General features: G+C 48.2%; 2 protein-coding genes across 4 annotated transcripts in view; both read right to left on the bottom strand.

Moving 5' to 3' along the window:
* The window catches only part of TRIM24 (tripartite motif containing 24), a 109,637-nt gene extending 103,876 nt beyond the window's left edge, over positions 1–5,761 (bottom strand). For all 3 annotated transcript variants that reach the window (XM_020878281.2, XM_070465208.1, XM_020878278.2), the window contains exon 1: positions 5,094–5,761. In XM_020878281.2, the coding sequence (XP_020733940.1) occupies positions 5,094–5,457 (364 nt within the window). In that variant the 5' untranslated portion in view covers positions 5,458–5,761. The remainder of the gene's footprint in view (positions 1–5,093) is intronic.
* Positions 5,762–9,378: 3,617 nt separating this feature from the next.
* Positions 9,379–15,269, bottom strand: LOC139037758 (uncharacterized). Its single transcript, XM_070475070.1, is given in 8 exon segments — positions 9,379–9,790; positions 10,076–11,027; positions 11,030–11,387; positions 11,390–11,784; positions 11,787–13,337; positions 13,469–14,374; positions 14,505–14,609; positions 15,242–15,269. Coding segments are annotated over 8 exon segments (4,707 nt in total).
* Between the last annotated feature and the right edge of the window lie 320 nt (positions 15,270–15,589).

Here is a 15,589-nt window from a genome sequence, read left to right on the forward strand (position 1 = left end):
TAAATTTAACACACTTCTAGGCAACCCATTGGTCAAAAGATGAAACATCATTCAGCTCCTGAACACACTAAAAGGATAAAAGAATGTTATGAACAAACTCATGCCAATAAATGTACCAAATAGCTGAACCATATACTTTTATTCACACAATTTACTGAAACAGATTCAAGAAGAAATGGAAAAAATCTGATAGCCCTATTTCTATTAAAGACACTGAATTCCTAATCAAAATCCTCCCCATAAAGAAAACTCCAAGCCCATGTGGATTCACTAGTGAATTCTGTCAAATATTTAAGGAGGCATTAACAGTAATACAAAAACTCTTTCGGAAAACAGAGATGGAGGGAACACCTCATACCATATTTTTAGGTATTACCTTGATGCCAAAATCAGGTTAGAACAGAAGATAAACATATCACCAATGTTCCTCATGAATGTAAGAAAAAAAAATCCTTAAAGTATTAGCAAGTCAAATCCAGAAATGCACAGAAAGGACAATACACTGTGACCAAGAATTCAAGACCTGTGTAACATATGAAAATCAATGTAAGCCACCACAGTAACAGGAAAAAAAGAACCAAAATCCACCACATAACCATTTTAATAATTACAGAAAATGCATTTGACCAAATTCTTCATTCATTCATGGTAAAAAACTCTCAATACATTTAAAGTAGAAGGAAACCTGTTAATTTTTTGATAATGGGCAATTATAAAAAACAAAGAAGCTAACATATTAATGGTGAGCAACTTAATTTTTTTTTAAATTGGAGGATAATTGCTTTACAATGATGTGTTAGTTTCTGCCATACAATAATGTGAATCAGCCATAAGTATATACATGCCCACTCCCCCTTGAACCTCCATCCCACTTCTCTAGATCGTCAAAGAGCATGGGGTTGAGCTCCCTGTGTTATACAGCAGCTTCCCACGAGCTGTTTTATGCATGGTAGTGTGTATGTTTCAATGCTACTGTGTATGTTTCAATTCATACCACTCTCTCCATCCCCTGCTGTGACAGTGCCCAATTAAACGTTTTATCCCTAAGATCAGGAATAAGAAAAAGAATGGCATCTCTCATTTAATACTGAAATTAACTAAACTTCTCTGGAAGTCCTAGCTAGTGTAAGAGAAGAAAATGTCATGAATTATAAAAAAAAAAAAAAAAAAAGAAAAGAAATAAGTAAAACTACCTGCAACCAACATGTTAGTCTACGTTGAAATTCCTAAGGAATCTACAAAAACGACTAGATTTAACTGAATTTAGCAAGAGTGGGATACAGTCAACATACAAAAGTCAATTGTATTTCAAAGTGTAAGCAACAATGGAAATGAAAAAAATTTAAATACCACTTTCAATATTGTTAAAGAACATTATATCATAAAATATTTCAGAACAAACTTCACAAAAGAAATCAGCTCCCAGAATTGATGGTTACGTGTTACAGACTGCCAGTTAATAAAGGGAACTGATGGACTCATAGTTTACTCTCCCTTTGATAACTAAAGTGACCCCTTTCTAAAGTGTGCTCAGTCTTCTTTAAAAATAGCTCTTAGAGCTTGCTACTCTTTGGCTGAACAGTACATCCCCACTATAAAATATTAAATAACACTGTAACATTTCACAACATTATAACATTTAAGATCAGTTTGTCTCCTGATTTCATGTATCATAATGTATCTAAAGAAAATATTTTCCAAGCTCTTCCCCCTTTCCTGGACATTACTGCATACTAGAAAAAGTCTTGTGGTCACTCATTTTCTAACTGGTAGCCATACAAAATTTAAACAATGTTCTCAAAATGGGCTTGGCGGCTACCATGAATTGTGTCTAAGCATTTACAAAAACTGTATCTTTGTTGTTACAAATTAGCTTTGTTTCTTCTTTACAACAATCAAAACATTATGTTGATTTTTGTAAAAAAAAAAAAAAAAAAGTTAGAAAACACTTCCTATAAAGTTCATTTAGGATAACAAAGGGAGCACCAAAAAGCACTTAACAGAAAGGGAAACTAGGTTTGATGGTGTTGAGAACACTACATTTTCAATTTGGTCTTCATTTTCTAAAGAACCCTCTTTGAGCAACTGTACTTTGGAATAATACAGCTTGAACTAAAACACACACACACACACACACACAAACAAAACCCAACCTCTAGGGTTTATGATTATCTAGAACTCTTAAGTGACATACTGAATTCTCTGGGGTGAGAGGTCTAGAAAACTAGCAAACCAGGTGATTCTAGTAAAGTGAAAATTTGAAAACCCCCTATCTAAATCTTTATGCTTTCTTTATAGTCCAAGTCTCACATCTGTACATGACTACTGGAAAAACCATAGCTTTGATGAGATCTAAATCTGAGTTTAACTGCAACACATGTGGCCTCAACAAAACCAGTTTTGTTTGGCCTACAGAAAGGGTCCACACCGAGTATGTGTTAATTACTTGCCAATATTTAATACTAGAGAAATGTTACATTTCTCCAGACCTCAGACTTCTCATTAAAAAGTAAAGATCCTCCAACCCTGGCCCTGCCCTATCACAGGACAACCAGCTGGAGCTAAGCAGAGTTTGCTCCCTTCCTTTCTCTCCCACCATCCCCTATTTTACCCAAGCCTTATAGTTCCCCATCTCAGTTACTTGCTTAGCTCCTGACAGGATTGTGGTTTGACCTTTGATGCCTGTCCCCACAAGTTCATTAGGAGAAGAAGAACAGAGATAATGAACCCTATTTACAGTTGATCCTTGAACAAGCTGGGGGTTAGGGGTGCTGACACTTGTGCAGTTGAAAATTTGAATATAACTTACCATTGACCTTCCCCATGCCAGTTCTGCATCCTTGGATTCAACCCATGACAAATCATGTACTACTCTAGTATTTACTATTGAAAAAAATCTGTGTATTAGTGCACCCTTGCAGTTCAAACCATGCTGCTTAAGGGTTAACTGTGGTTCTGAAATAAATTGTCTATTAACTTTTGCTACAGCTAGTATTAGAATAAGTCTGCAAGGAGAGAGGAAGGGAGAAAATATTCAAGTTATTAAGACTCAACATAGTATTCTTAATTTATTGAAGATAATCCTAACTTTTTTTCTTTAGCAATACATGCAGAAGTATTGGTTTGTAAAAGACATCTTCCTCAGTATAAAAAAAAACAAAAACATTACCTTCCAATTTAAAAGCTTTCCTGAACTCTGGCTTACAATACAAACACAAAGATAAAAAATATTTGGAGACTGCAACATTTTGAGAACTTTATAATTGCAAACTTGCTTCAGAATTGAGGATCAGAGCTTTTATTACTCATGTTCTCATTCATTCAGATCTAAATCTCAAGCCCTGAAACACAATACATCTTAATTCTAGAATTATGCAAAATTCAGATACTAATTGGTTACTGGCCATTTTAAACATTTAAAATATAAATAAAAGAAACCCTTAAATGTATCTAAAAATTAAGAACTAAAATTTTAAGTTTCACCTGTACTAACTTTCCAACAGGTGGGCCATGTCAAGAGCAAATTAGCATGAAGGCTCTGAGATTTTTACCCTACTTGCAAACTAACAAAGTACTAGCTGACCATGGAAGCTGGGAGAAGGCATGAGACTGGTGAATCAGAGACAAAGGGCAGTTTATTACTTCCAGTAATAACATAAGCCAAAGCATCAACACTTCAGCACTGGTTCCCAGAGCCCCAGTTCACCTGGCAAGATGAAGAGGGTCAGTTGAACTTGCCTAAGCAACACAAGCAATGGGCTGTGTTGCAGGAGAGGAAGCCCAAGTTTAGGGAACCCTAATCTTTTATGATGGGCAATAAGCATGCCTGCCTTCTACTCCGGGAGACATTGATCTGTTACTATTGCACCATATACATGGTTCCTCTTTGCTGTGATGGTAGACACTGTCTCTACCATACAAGGCTTTTCCTTATACAAACATCCTTTAAAAACAGAAACAAAGGGCAGTCAGTCAGTACCTCCCCTGGCAAGCTCTGCAGAAACAGCCAGACCCATGGAAAACTGTCTTTCAACTAGACACTGTTCCTTACATATAAATAAATCAAGAGTCTAACACTGCAACCTATTTAAAAGCATCAATTTCATGTGTTCTTTGATCTAGCTCAATTATTTAATTAGCAATTTTTCTCTAACTACATCAACTAGTCCCTTTTAAAAAGGCAGTATATGTAAAACCGAATTGTTTCCGGTTACTTTGTCTTTTTTAAAGGGAGGTGCTCAAATATTCGCCATGTAAACGTTTAAAACCTCAATTATTCTACTACAATTTACTGTGCTTACTTCAACTTTGTGTTTCAAAACCTGTTAACGTTAGCAATGGGACCTACCTGTCAAAAGTCTCATTATACGATAACAAACACCACAAAGAGAACAGTAACTTCAATATTTCCAGCTGCTGTCCACAAAATCCAAGAAAATGCCGCACTCCAAATCACTTTTTTCTATTTGTCTTCACCATTTACCGTCTCAGAACAAAATCTCCCAAAGAGAAGCACCACAAAACACCGTCTCTTAGTCCCTTTGTCCCCATCACTGAGGGCTCATCAAGGTAAATAACCCAAAACACGCAAGACAAAAAAACAAAAAACAGAATCCGATATGTAACCAAAGAAAAGTCCCCACCACCGCATCTTCATCCCTCCCTTCCCCTCGCCAGCTCAAATAACGTGGGTACAGACGAGATGATTAGGATCACCTGGACAAAGCTGCGGGGAGGCAGAGGGTAGCGGTTAACTAGATGCAGCCGGCAAAGGGCCGGAGAGAGACAACAGTGCACTCCGACAGAGGTTTACAAAAGTACGGGTTGCACGGGCCACGCAGCCGGGAGGAGAAGGCTGGGGGGCGGGAGGGTGGGAGCAGCAGCTCGGCCAAGTCCACAGCGCCGGGGGAAGTTGCTCGCGGGGCGCGCGGACGCCGCAGGGCGCGCGGGCCCTCCATGTCACCGCCGCCAGTACAGACCCTCCTCGCCCCTCCCCCGCCGAGCACCCCGGGCGGCGGCGACGTGACAGCGGGTCGCCGCGCCGCCCCGGGGCGCCGGCCTCCCCACCCCTACCCTACCCTCCCGCCTCTCACCTTGGGTCGCGAACGGCGAGGAGCCGCTGACCGGCGAGCCGGGGGCGGGGACCGGCGGCGGGGTTTCGGCGGAGCCCAGCATGGGCGCTGGCAGCATGAGGTAGCGCTGGGGCGCGGGCAGGCAGCGCTGGCAGAAGGAGTGCAGGCAAGGCAGCAGCTTGGGCGCCCGGCTCTGGATGTTCTGGTGGCACACGGCGCAAGTGTCCAACAGGTTGAGCCGGGCCGCCTCGCCTCCGCGCTCCGAGTCGGGGCCCTGGCGACTCTCGGCCTCGTTCTCCCCGCTCGGCGCCGCTGAGGGCCCCCCGGCGGCCGCCGCCGAAGCGGCCGCGGCCGCCGTCGCCGCCTTCTCCACAGCCACCTCCATTGTCCTGCCCCCGCCGCCGCCGCTGCCGCCGCCGCCGGGAAAGGGGGAGCGCCTTCTCGGCCCGCCGCCGCCCGCGATAGACCTCCTTCTCCTCCTCCTCCTAGGCCGCTCCGCTGACCCGCAGGAGAGGGAGGGACGGAGGCGCGGGCCGAGGAAGCCTCCTCAGGCCCCGGGGATCCGCCTCCCGGGTGGCGCGGCCGGAAGAAGAGGATCTGTCAGCGGGGACTGCTCTTCGCATCGGGGAGGTTGCGCCCGGTTCGCTTCGCCAACCGCCGCGGCGCTCGTCGAATCCGCCCAGCCCGCCCTCGCCTCCCCGCCTCCCCGCCTTTCTCTGGGGCCCGCGAGCCCCACCTCAGGCCACGCCCCCGCCCTCCCTCTCCCAGCAACCGAAGAGAAGGCAGGGAGAGAGCCGTCCTATCCAGCCGCGTCTGATCGGCGGGCGGGGCCTGGCGAAGTCCGTGAGGCTCAGACAGCTGCGGCGGGAGGCTGGGAGGTGGGAGGGCGCTTGCCCAGCCCTGCCCCGCGAGCTCCGGGAACCGCGGCCTCTGATTCGTCCTTTGTGTGTGTTTCAGTTCAGTGTGTTTAGCTCCCCTAAAAAGATTAAGCGTTTATTTGTTAACGATCGACCACACAATTCGGCCCAACTGTGTTAGCTCCTCCTATGGGGCGGGGCTTCACAGTGTCTACCCAAAGCTGTTAATTAACTGCTTGGAAAAACTATTTACTACTGCGGACAGAGGTCCTGTAGGAGGAGTAAATATGGTGGGAGGGTCGAAGGATAACGAAGTCGAGTGAAGAGCAAAGGGAAGGATTTTTCAAAAAGGGAAAATGTATAGAAAAGATATTGTGGAAGTAGCATGGATTTTGCCACCTGGATTTACTAATCTCTGTGATAAGCGGGGAGGTTCTTTTGAAAGTCCGAACATTTTAAAGGTTTTCCCCATGAAAAAGGTGAAATTAATTTTTAAATAAAGTCAGTGATTTGCTTTTTAGGTGAATAAAGCTGATTTATTATTCAAGGGATTAACGAAGACTGTTTTATTGCATAAATATGGCATCATTACAAGAAAAGGAAATAAATGTTAATACTGATATCCCAATAATTCTAAAACATTCTTTTTCATTTCCCCAAACCCCCACCACCCCTCCCCTCCCCACCCCCACACACAAACTTAGATCAGAAGTTACAGTATTTTCAACTTAAAAATGGCCACACTTTACAAAAGTATAGAAATAGGGTAGGGGAAACACAAGCCTCTGTACACACATGACTGTAAGAAAAAAAAACTGTATGGAAATGCCATTTTAAAGAATACATGAAGTGATGCTGGACCTTTGCAGAGAGTAGGATGGGGTCAGAATAGGCTTTGTTAAAATGGAAATGACCCTGTGTAGAGAAATAGTAGCCAAGATGGCGAGAGTCAGGCTCTCTTGCCCTCCTTCGTGTAAAAAACAACTCTACATGGTTATGTAACAGCTGAGATCATCTATAGCAATGCACACGTGCATTATGATGCAATAACTTGCCAGACTGCCACCTTTGTTTCTGTATACCAATATTAAGCCCACCTGAAACATCCCTTGCTGCTGCGTCAGCCACTGCGAATAAAGCATGTCTGTATTATGTCCGCTGTCCGAATCCCCCAGCAGGAAAAGAGAAGACCTCCATGACAATGCAACACGCAAACTCGAGCCAGGGCCCCTGCTGCAACCAACACAGTGGTGCAAAGTCAGAGAGCCCCAAGCCCCAGTTTCCACGCACATTTATAGGGTGCTCGATTTCAAACATAAGCAGTGGGTAGTGGGCGCAAGTTGGTTACATGTTTGCAAAGCAATTTTATTGGTACAAACTTTCGCGCGCGCGGGACTTTCCAGGGGACCTTCTCGGAGGTTTACTGGGCGCGTACTGATTAGCTGGTCTCTGGTGGCCTGTTGAGGGCAGATAATTACCCTACCCTTGGGAGAAACTGAAACTTAGGCCTACTCTTAGTTCAGGGCGCCTGTCATGGTGCTAGTCTTGACAGTCTCACAGTCCCCCCTGTCTTGGTGTTCCTGTAGAGGAATCTTTCTCTTTACCGTCTCTGGGCCACTGGCTGATATTGCTGTCTCAACACCATAATCTGAATGGTGTTTATACGTTCTTTAATAAATGACACTAGCCGGTTTAAGATACAAGGGCCAAATGTCAGCATCAATATCAACACTATGAGTGGGCCCAGGAGGGCGGAGACCAAGGTGGTCAGCCAGGGGGAGTGTTGAAACCAAGATTCAAACCAGCCCTGTCGGGCCTCTCGTTCCCTCTTTCGCTGTGCAAGTCCCTCTCTTAACTTTTGCCGTAGATTCTCTCACCACTCCTGTGTGGTCCGCATAGAAACAACATTCTCCCAGAGCCGCGCAGACCCCACCCTGTTGGAGAAAGTTTAAGTCTAACCCTCCTATTTTGCAAAACCACTTCAGACAAGGATGTTAAAGATTTTTCTAAGTGACTAATTGATTCTTCTATGCGGACTATGTCTTCATCTATAGCGGCCCGCAGGGAGGAGAGCCCTTGGCCCTGCAGATAATGAGGCTATTCCTGTCCCCGGACCCTGCCAGTCCGAGGCTGAACAGGGCTGCCACAGTGATTGCGCTAATGGCTCTCGTTTCTGTCTTAGTACTTCCCGGTCCCAATGTGAGTACATTACCTCCTCAGAATGGTATAGGATCTTTGGCATCACAGTGACGAGAACACAGAATTCTTGGCTCGGGTTAAAAACCTTCATATTTAAACATGGTGTTAGCCCCGTGTGAGAACAAACCCACCATCTCCCGACTTCCGGCACTAGCCAATTTTTGCCAGGTAAGCTGATATTACCAATAGTCTGATCTCAAAGAGAGGTCTTATCCCTCGGTACTGTGCCCAAGTAGACCCCCTGTCCCCATACCTCTTCCATCGTGAGGCCTATCTTACACTCTTCCCACCGGCATTGAGGGGGGTTGGGGTCTGAAGACAAGTTGTAGGAGACGTTGAGGCCTACGGCCTCATAGAAGGGGGGGGGGGGGGGGGTGGAGGTTACAACACAAGCCAGCAGGATGGGTCGCATTTGGGTCAGTATGGTTTAGAGCCATAAAAGGGCATTTACTATGCCCCATAGGGGGTCTTGAGTTACTGAGCTAGCAGTTACAGTTAGATGGCCCAGGGTGTTTGTCAGATTACCTCCGGTGCCTGGGGTAGAGGAGGTGCTGTTTGACCTCGGCGAGTCTGGCCCGGAGGTGGTCGTCTTAGGGGTCGTCTTGTGTCCTGGTGCCGTTTTGACCAGGTTGGGACCCAGACTATGTACCTGTACCGGCTCAATCACCTGTTTAATGGTCAAAAGCTCTCCTGGATAAGAAGCCACATGAAGCTGTAAGCCCCAAGTTAGCCCTGCGGTCCAGCGGCTTTCCTTTTTTGCTCGGTCCTGGTTGAACTGTACCCGTACAAAAGGCCCTTGGTGTTTGGAATCACTAAAGGTGAATCTAACTAGATCTCTGTTCCCGACATCCCACCTCCGGGGCCCATCACACGAAGTTACACAGCTCCAGCTTGCACAGTAATAGCTTTCCATACCCCCACAAGTTTTCCAATTACCTCTAATGTTGCCTGGGCAAGCGTAAAACCCAGGAAGGTCCCCCACTCCATAGGTGTGGGCGTATGCGTCCCCCATATGTCCACCCAGGCTTCCATATAGCGGAGTGTGTAGCCCGACCCGGCGTACAAAGAGTCTCCTGAGGTTAAAGTACAGTCTGGCCACCAGGTGTTGAGAGGGTGGATTCCTGAGGTTTCGTTGATCACCTCGTGGGTCTGTCCATCGCTGAGCTTCCAGGTGATCTTGAATGGTTGGTGTGGATTGGATATTCCCGGGTTGATGAGAATTGCCACCAGTAGGAGACTCAGGAGGCCTCTCATCGGACGAGTTTCAGTTTCAAAGGATTTGACGGGTGAGGACTTGCCTTCCATTCTGCTCGCGCTCTTTCCTGTTCCTCCGGAGTAGCTTGCCGCACGTGATTGCAGTGAACCCAGGGTCCGATCCTGTCAACCTTAATGGCGGTAGGGGTGGTAAGGAGAACAACATAAGGGCCTTTCCATCTAGGTTCTAATACTTTAGATTGGTGCCGTTTTACCCAAACCCAGTCACCTGGGCCAATATTATGTGCAGGGATGGCCCCATTGCTTTGACCCTCATGTATCTCTCGAATCAATTTCCAAACATGGTTATGCACCTTACTTAATGCCATCAGAGTTTGCTGGAATTGTCCCAAATTAGGGGGTGGCAGGCACTTTCCCTCGAAAATAGGACACACAGGAGGGTGTCTTCTATACAGAATTTAAAAAGGGGTAAGATTCAGCTTATAAGAGGTGTTACGTGCCCGAAAGCATGCGAAGGGAAGGAGGGTCACCCAGTCTCCGCCAGTCTCTATTGCCAACTTTGTCAAAGTTTCTTTTAGGGTCTGATTCATTCTCTCAACCTGTCCTGAGCTCTGGGGATTATATTCACAATGTAACTTCCATTTTGTCCCCAGAGCTTGGGCCAGCCCTTGTACAATCTGGCTCACAAAGGCAGGTCCGTTATCAGAGCCCATAGTCACTGGCAGCCCATACCTAGGCACTATCTCTTCTAAGATCTTTTTAGCAACCACTATTGCTGTCTCTCCCTTAGCGGGGAAGGCTTCCACCAACCCTGAGAAGGTATCTACCAGAACCAACACATACTTGCCTGGCCTTACCTCAGTGAAACCTATCTCCCAGTGTTGCCCTGGCTCTTCCCCTCGGTACCTCATTCCCGTGTGCTGCTTTTTCCCTGTCCTCATCAGCTGGCATGCTTTGCAAGCCTGGATTATCTCTCGTCCAGTTGCATTTTGTCGAGGGAACCTCAGGCAGGCCGTCTGGAGAAGCGTTAAGGTCTTTTTCTCTCCCAGGTGTGTAGTTGTGTGCAGGTGTTCACACAGGTGACGACCCAGGGTGGCAGGCAATATCAGGTTGTTGTTTTGGTCTCTGTACCATCCATCTTTGTTATCCTTCCGGAGGGTGGTATCCTTGTTGATCCAGGTGAGATCAGGGAGGGAATATTCGGGAACTGGTGGCAAGGCCCCCATGCCAGGAGGTGGAATTCCCACGGCTAATATGGGGGCGGCGTAGTCCCAGCTAGCCGCTTCTCAAGCGGCCGCATCAGCAGCACGATTTCCTCGTGCACTAGGGTCTTCTCCTTTCTGGTGACCGGGGACATGTACTATTGCTACTGCCCGGGGCAGTTGGACAGCTTCCAGGAGCCTGTGAATCTCGGGCAGATTTTTGACTTCCTTTCCCTCAGCTGTCCGAAATCCCCTTTCTTGGTATATTGGACCTTGAATATGAGCAGTGTTGAAAGCATATCGGCTGTCAGTGAAAATGGTGACTCTCTTCCCTTTGGCTTGCTCCAGAGCCCGTATTAGGGCAATCAACTCTGCTTTTTGCACAGAAGTGTTTGGGGGAAGTGTCTCAGCCCATATCGTCTGTCCTGAATCATCAACTATGGTGGCTCCCGCCTTCCTTTGCCCATCTTTTACATAGCTGCTCCATCGGTGAACCATACTAGCTCACTGTTGTTTAGGGGTACATCAGTTAAGTCTTTTCGTGCCGCCAGGGCCTCAGCCAGTATCTCACTGCAATCATGGAGAGGGCGGTCTTTCTCTGGGTTAGGTAGGAGCGTGGCTGGATTCAGGAAGCAAGGGGTCTGAAAACGCACCCGTGGGGCATCAAGCAGCAAGGCCTGGTAATGTGTCAAGTGGGCATTGGAGATCTACTTACCCGGCAGCTGCTTTAAAACCCCTTCAATGGCGTGGGGGGTGTAAACCAAGAGTTGCTGTCCATACGTCAACTTGTTAGCGTCGCGGACGAGGAGGGCAGTGGCTGTAATGATGCGAAGGCAAGGGGGGGCCACTCAGCGGCCACCGGGTCTAATCGCTTCGAAAGGTATGCCACCGGCTGCTTCCGTGGTCCCCATTGTTGCATCAAGACCCCCTTTCCTATTCCGTGCTTTTCATCTACAAACAGCTGGAATGGCTTACTTGGGTTAGGCAGGGCAAGGGCTGGGGCTTCTAGTAGGGCCCGTCTGAATGTCTGGAAAGCTTGTTTCATTGGCTCAGTCCAAGTCCAGTTTGGGGTCTCTTTACTTCTCTCACACAAGGGCCGGGCCTTCTCAGCAAACCCCATGATCCACAGTCTGCAATATCCAATAGTCCCCAGAAACTCTCTCACCTGGCGGGGGATCTTGGGCTCTGGTATCTGCAATATCATTTCTTTCATGGCCTGAGTTAGCCACCTTTCCCCTGCCTGATCTTATACCCCAAATAGGTGACCTCTTGCTGGGCTATTTGTGCCTTCTTTGTGCTAGCGCGATACCCCAAGGTGCCTAGAGTCTGTAAGAGGTCACCGGTGGCACGGCTGCATGCCTCCTCTGTGGTTCCAGCCAACATAAGGTCATCTACATACTGCAGCAGGATGACTTCTGGGTGGCGAGTCCAATATTCGTAGAGGTCCTCACTCAGAGCCTCATTAAACAAGGTAGGGGAGTTCTTGAACCCCTGTGGGAGGCGGGTCCAAGTTAATTGTACCACTGGTTGGCCCTCCCCCTCAGTCCACTCAAAGGCAAATATCTCCTGGCTCTGGGCTGCCAGGGGTAGGCTGAAAAAAGCATCTTTCAAGTCCAACACAGTGTACCAAGTGTACTCAGGCAGTAAGCTGCTCAGGAGGGTATACGGGTTAGGGACAGTAGGGTGTATGTCACTCACCCGCTTGTTGACTTCTCGCAGGTCTTGGACAGGTCTGTAATCTGTCCCCCCTGGCTTCTTCACTGGCAGTAAGGGGGTGTTCCAAGGGGATTGGCACCGCTTGAGAATTCCGGCATCCATGAGCCATCGAATGTGGGGAGTGATCCCCCGCCGAGCTTCCTGGCTCATAGGGTACTGTCTCACCCTCACAGGAATTGCCTCGGCCTTTAGCTCGACGACGACCGGATGTCTCTGTTTGGCCAGTCCCATTCCTGCCGTTTCTGCCCAGGCCAATGGGTATTTGTGGACCCATGGTTGTACATCTGGTGCTATGACCTCTGAGGGCTTAGGCACAAAAAGTCTGTATTCATCTCTTAGAGACAAGACATGTATCGGCTGTCCAAGTCCATCCGTGACTGACATTCCCCCAGGGTCAAAATGGATCTGAGCATTAACTTTAGTCAACAAGTCTCTTCCACGTAGAGGGGCTGGGCATTCTGGTATCACCAAAAACGAATGGGACACCTGGTGGGCCCCCAGATTTACTTTCCGTTCTGTGGTCCAACAATATCTTTTTGTCCCCGTGGCTCCTTGCACTAAGCTGGTATTTTTAGACATTGGTCCCAGTTTTTGATTTAAAACAGAGTGTTGGGTGCCAGTATCCACCATAAAGCCAACGGGTTTCCCCTCCACATGTATGGTTACCCAGGACTCGGGGAGGGGTGCCGAGTCTTGACTCCCCCAGTCACTGTCCTCCCCCGCATATAGAACTCGAGTTCCAGGGGAGATTCCCTCTCTCTGGGTTGTTCCTCTCTTCGGGTCCCTCTTAGGGCACTAGTTTTTCCAGTGCCCCCGTTTTTTGCAGTAAGCGCACTGATCTTTCTTTAGGGCCTGCCTTTTTGGTTTCTCTTTTTCTCCCGTCCGGGGGTCTCGAGGTTCCCTCAGTTCTGTTTCGGCCTTTATCCCCACAAAAAGAATCTTGGCTAGCTCCCTCTGGTTCTTCCGGTTTTCCTTCGCCCTATGTTCCCTACCTTCCTTCCTGATCTTCTCAGCTAATTCCCTTTCCTCCCGTTGAATTCGCTCTTCCCTTTCTTCTGGGGTCTCTCTATTATTATTATTATTATTTTTTAAAATTTTTATTAGTTGGAGGCTAATTACTTTACATCATTACAGTAGTTTTTGTTATACATTGATATGAATTAGCCATGGATTTACATGTACTCCCCATCCCAGTCCCCCCTATTAAATACCTTTTCAGCTGCTTTCAGTAAGTCTTGTATTGTCTGTTCTCCTAACCCCTCTATCTTTTGTAATTTTCTCCTAATACCTGGGGCTTCCTGATTCACAAATGCTAAAAGAACTGCAGCGCGTGACTCCTCAGCCTGGGGGTCCATGGGTGTATATTGCCTGAAAGCTTCCATCAGCCTCTCTAGGAAGGCTGCCGGGCTCTCAGTGGGCTTTTGCCTTACTAAATTTACCTTCGCCAAATTTGTCGGCTTTCTAGCTGCGGCCCGCAGTCCAGCCATTAGAGTCTGACGGTACACTCAGAGACGCTCCCTTCCTTCCGTTCGCTCAAAATCCCAGTTAGGCCGCAACAGAGGAAACCCCTCGTCCACGAGATGTGGCTGGGCGGTTGGTCTCCCGTCGGCCCCCAGGACCCGTTTCCGTGCCTCTGCCAGAATTCGCTCCCGTTCTTCTGTGGTGAAGAGCACCTGCAACAGCTGCTGACAATCATCCCAGGTGGGGTTGTGAGTGAACAAAATGGAATCTAAGAGGTCAATGAGGCCTTGGGGCTTCTCTGAGAAAGGAGGGTTCTGGGTTTTCCAATTGCACAGGTCACTCGTGGAAAAGGGCCAGTACTGATAGGTTCGAGCTCCGTCTGGGTTAGCTGGTCCCACTCGGACAGGGAGCGCCTGAACGGTGGATGAAGGTAACTCTGGGTCCCCAGGGTCTTGTCCACCCCTATCACCCCTAATTCTCCTCTGGGTCCCCAGTGCGGGTCCCCCCTCCTGGTCAATTCCCGCGGGCCCTCCCAACCCTCTTGATTCGCCCAGGGGAGTTCTTCCCCTCGGAGGGAATTGCAATCGGGGGGCAGGGGGGCGAGAGGCCTTATCTCTGTTTCTAAATCTATCAGGTTCGGATAAGATGATTCCTGCCGGCACACACACAAACACGGAGGGTCGTAGACAAACACACAGATAGACAAATGTCGGCCGACAACACAGCGCTGGGTTTTTGGGCCCCCTGAGTCCTCTTGCCTCCCGGTACAAAGTTCGCCTTACCGAACGGCGTCCACTGCTCACCAGACTTGGGATCAGGAGAGGAACTCTCCTTCCCGCAGAGCCGGCTGCCTTCCAGCGCGCTCGCTGGCCTCAGTCCTGCGCCGGCTGTAATGTACAATCCGTTCCCCCTTTATAGAAAGCTTTCTCCTGTGCCAGATACCTTCCTGCTTCTCAGCAGGGCCTCGGATTTACACTGGACTTTCCTGTCCTGCCTGAGCACTGGTGCTATATCTATCCTTCCCCTCTGTCCTGGAAGTGTTATCTTTCCCCGGTCAAGGGATCCCGGACGAGCCCCCAAATATTATGTCCGCTGTCTGAATCCCCCAGCAGGAAAAGAGAAGACCTCCATGACAATGCAACACGCAAGGGAAGGGAAATTTATTGCTGACTCGAGCCAGGGCCCCTGCTGCAACCAACACAGTGGTGCAAAGTCAGAGAGCCCCGAGCCCCAGTTTCCATGCACATTTATAGGGTGCTCGATTTCAAACATAAGCAGTGGGCAGTGGGCGCAAGCGGATTGGTTACATGTTTGCAAAGCAATTTTATTGGTACAAACTTTCGCGTGCGCGCGGGACTTTCCAGGGGACCTTCTCGGAGGTTTACTGGGCGCGTACTGATTAGCTGGTCTCTGGTGGCCTGTTGAGGGCAGATAATTACCCTACCCTCGGGAGAAACTGAAACTTAGGCCTACTTTTAGTTCACGGCGCCTGTCATGGTGCTAGTCTTGACCGTCTCACAGTCTGCAGTTCCTATGGCTCCTCGCATTTTCTTCCAGCTTTGTTGCTTGCACCTAGCCTACCCTGGGTTCAGTAATCAGCGAGACAATTGGCATAATGGGCAGGATACCTAGCAGGTAGGGGAGCCTGAGGCTCCAATGGATGGAGGAAGCCAGTGGCCACGGCATAGCATGTGGTACTTGGTGGCTGTGGTCCTCTTGGTGTGGGCCCTGGTGGAAGACCGGGAGGTGGCAGACAGGTCACTGGATGGCCTTGAAAAGGTGTTACGGACGGCGAGTTCCCATTTGCCCGACAAAGTGGCACGTACTGCTTCTGGCACTATGGGGTGGATTTGCCTGACTGCTCTGA

Source organism: Odocoileus virginianus, chromosome 1 (assembly GCF_023699985.2).
Source record: "Odocoileus virginianus isolate 20LAN1187 ecotype Illinois chromosome 1, Ovbor_1.2, whole genome shotgun sequence".
Lineage (NCBI taxonomy): Eukaryota > Metazoa > Chordata > Mammalia > Artiodactyla > Cervidae > Odocoileus > Odocoileus virginianus.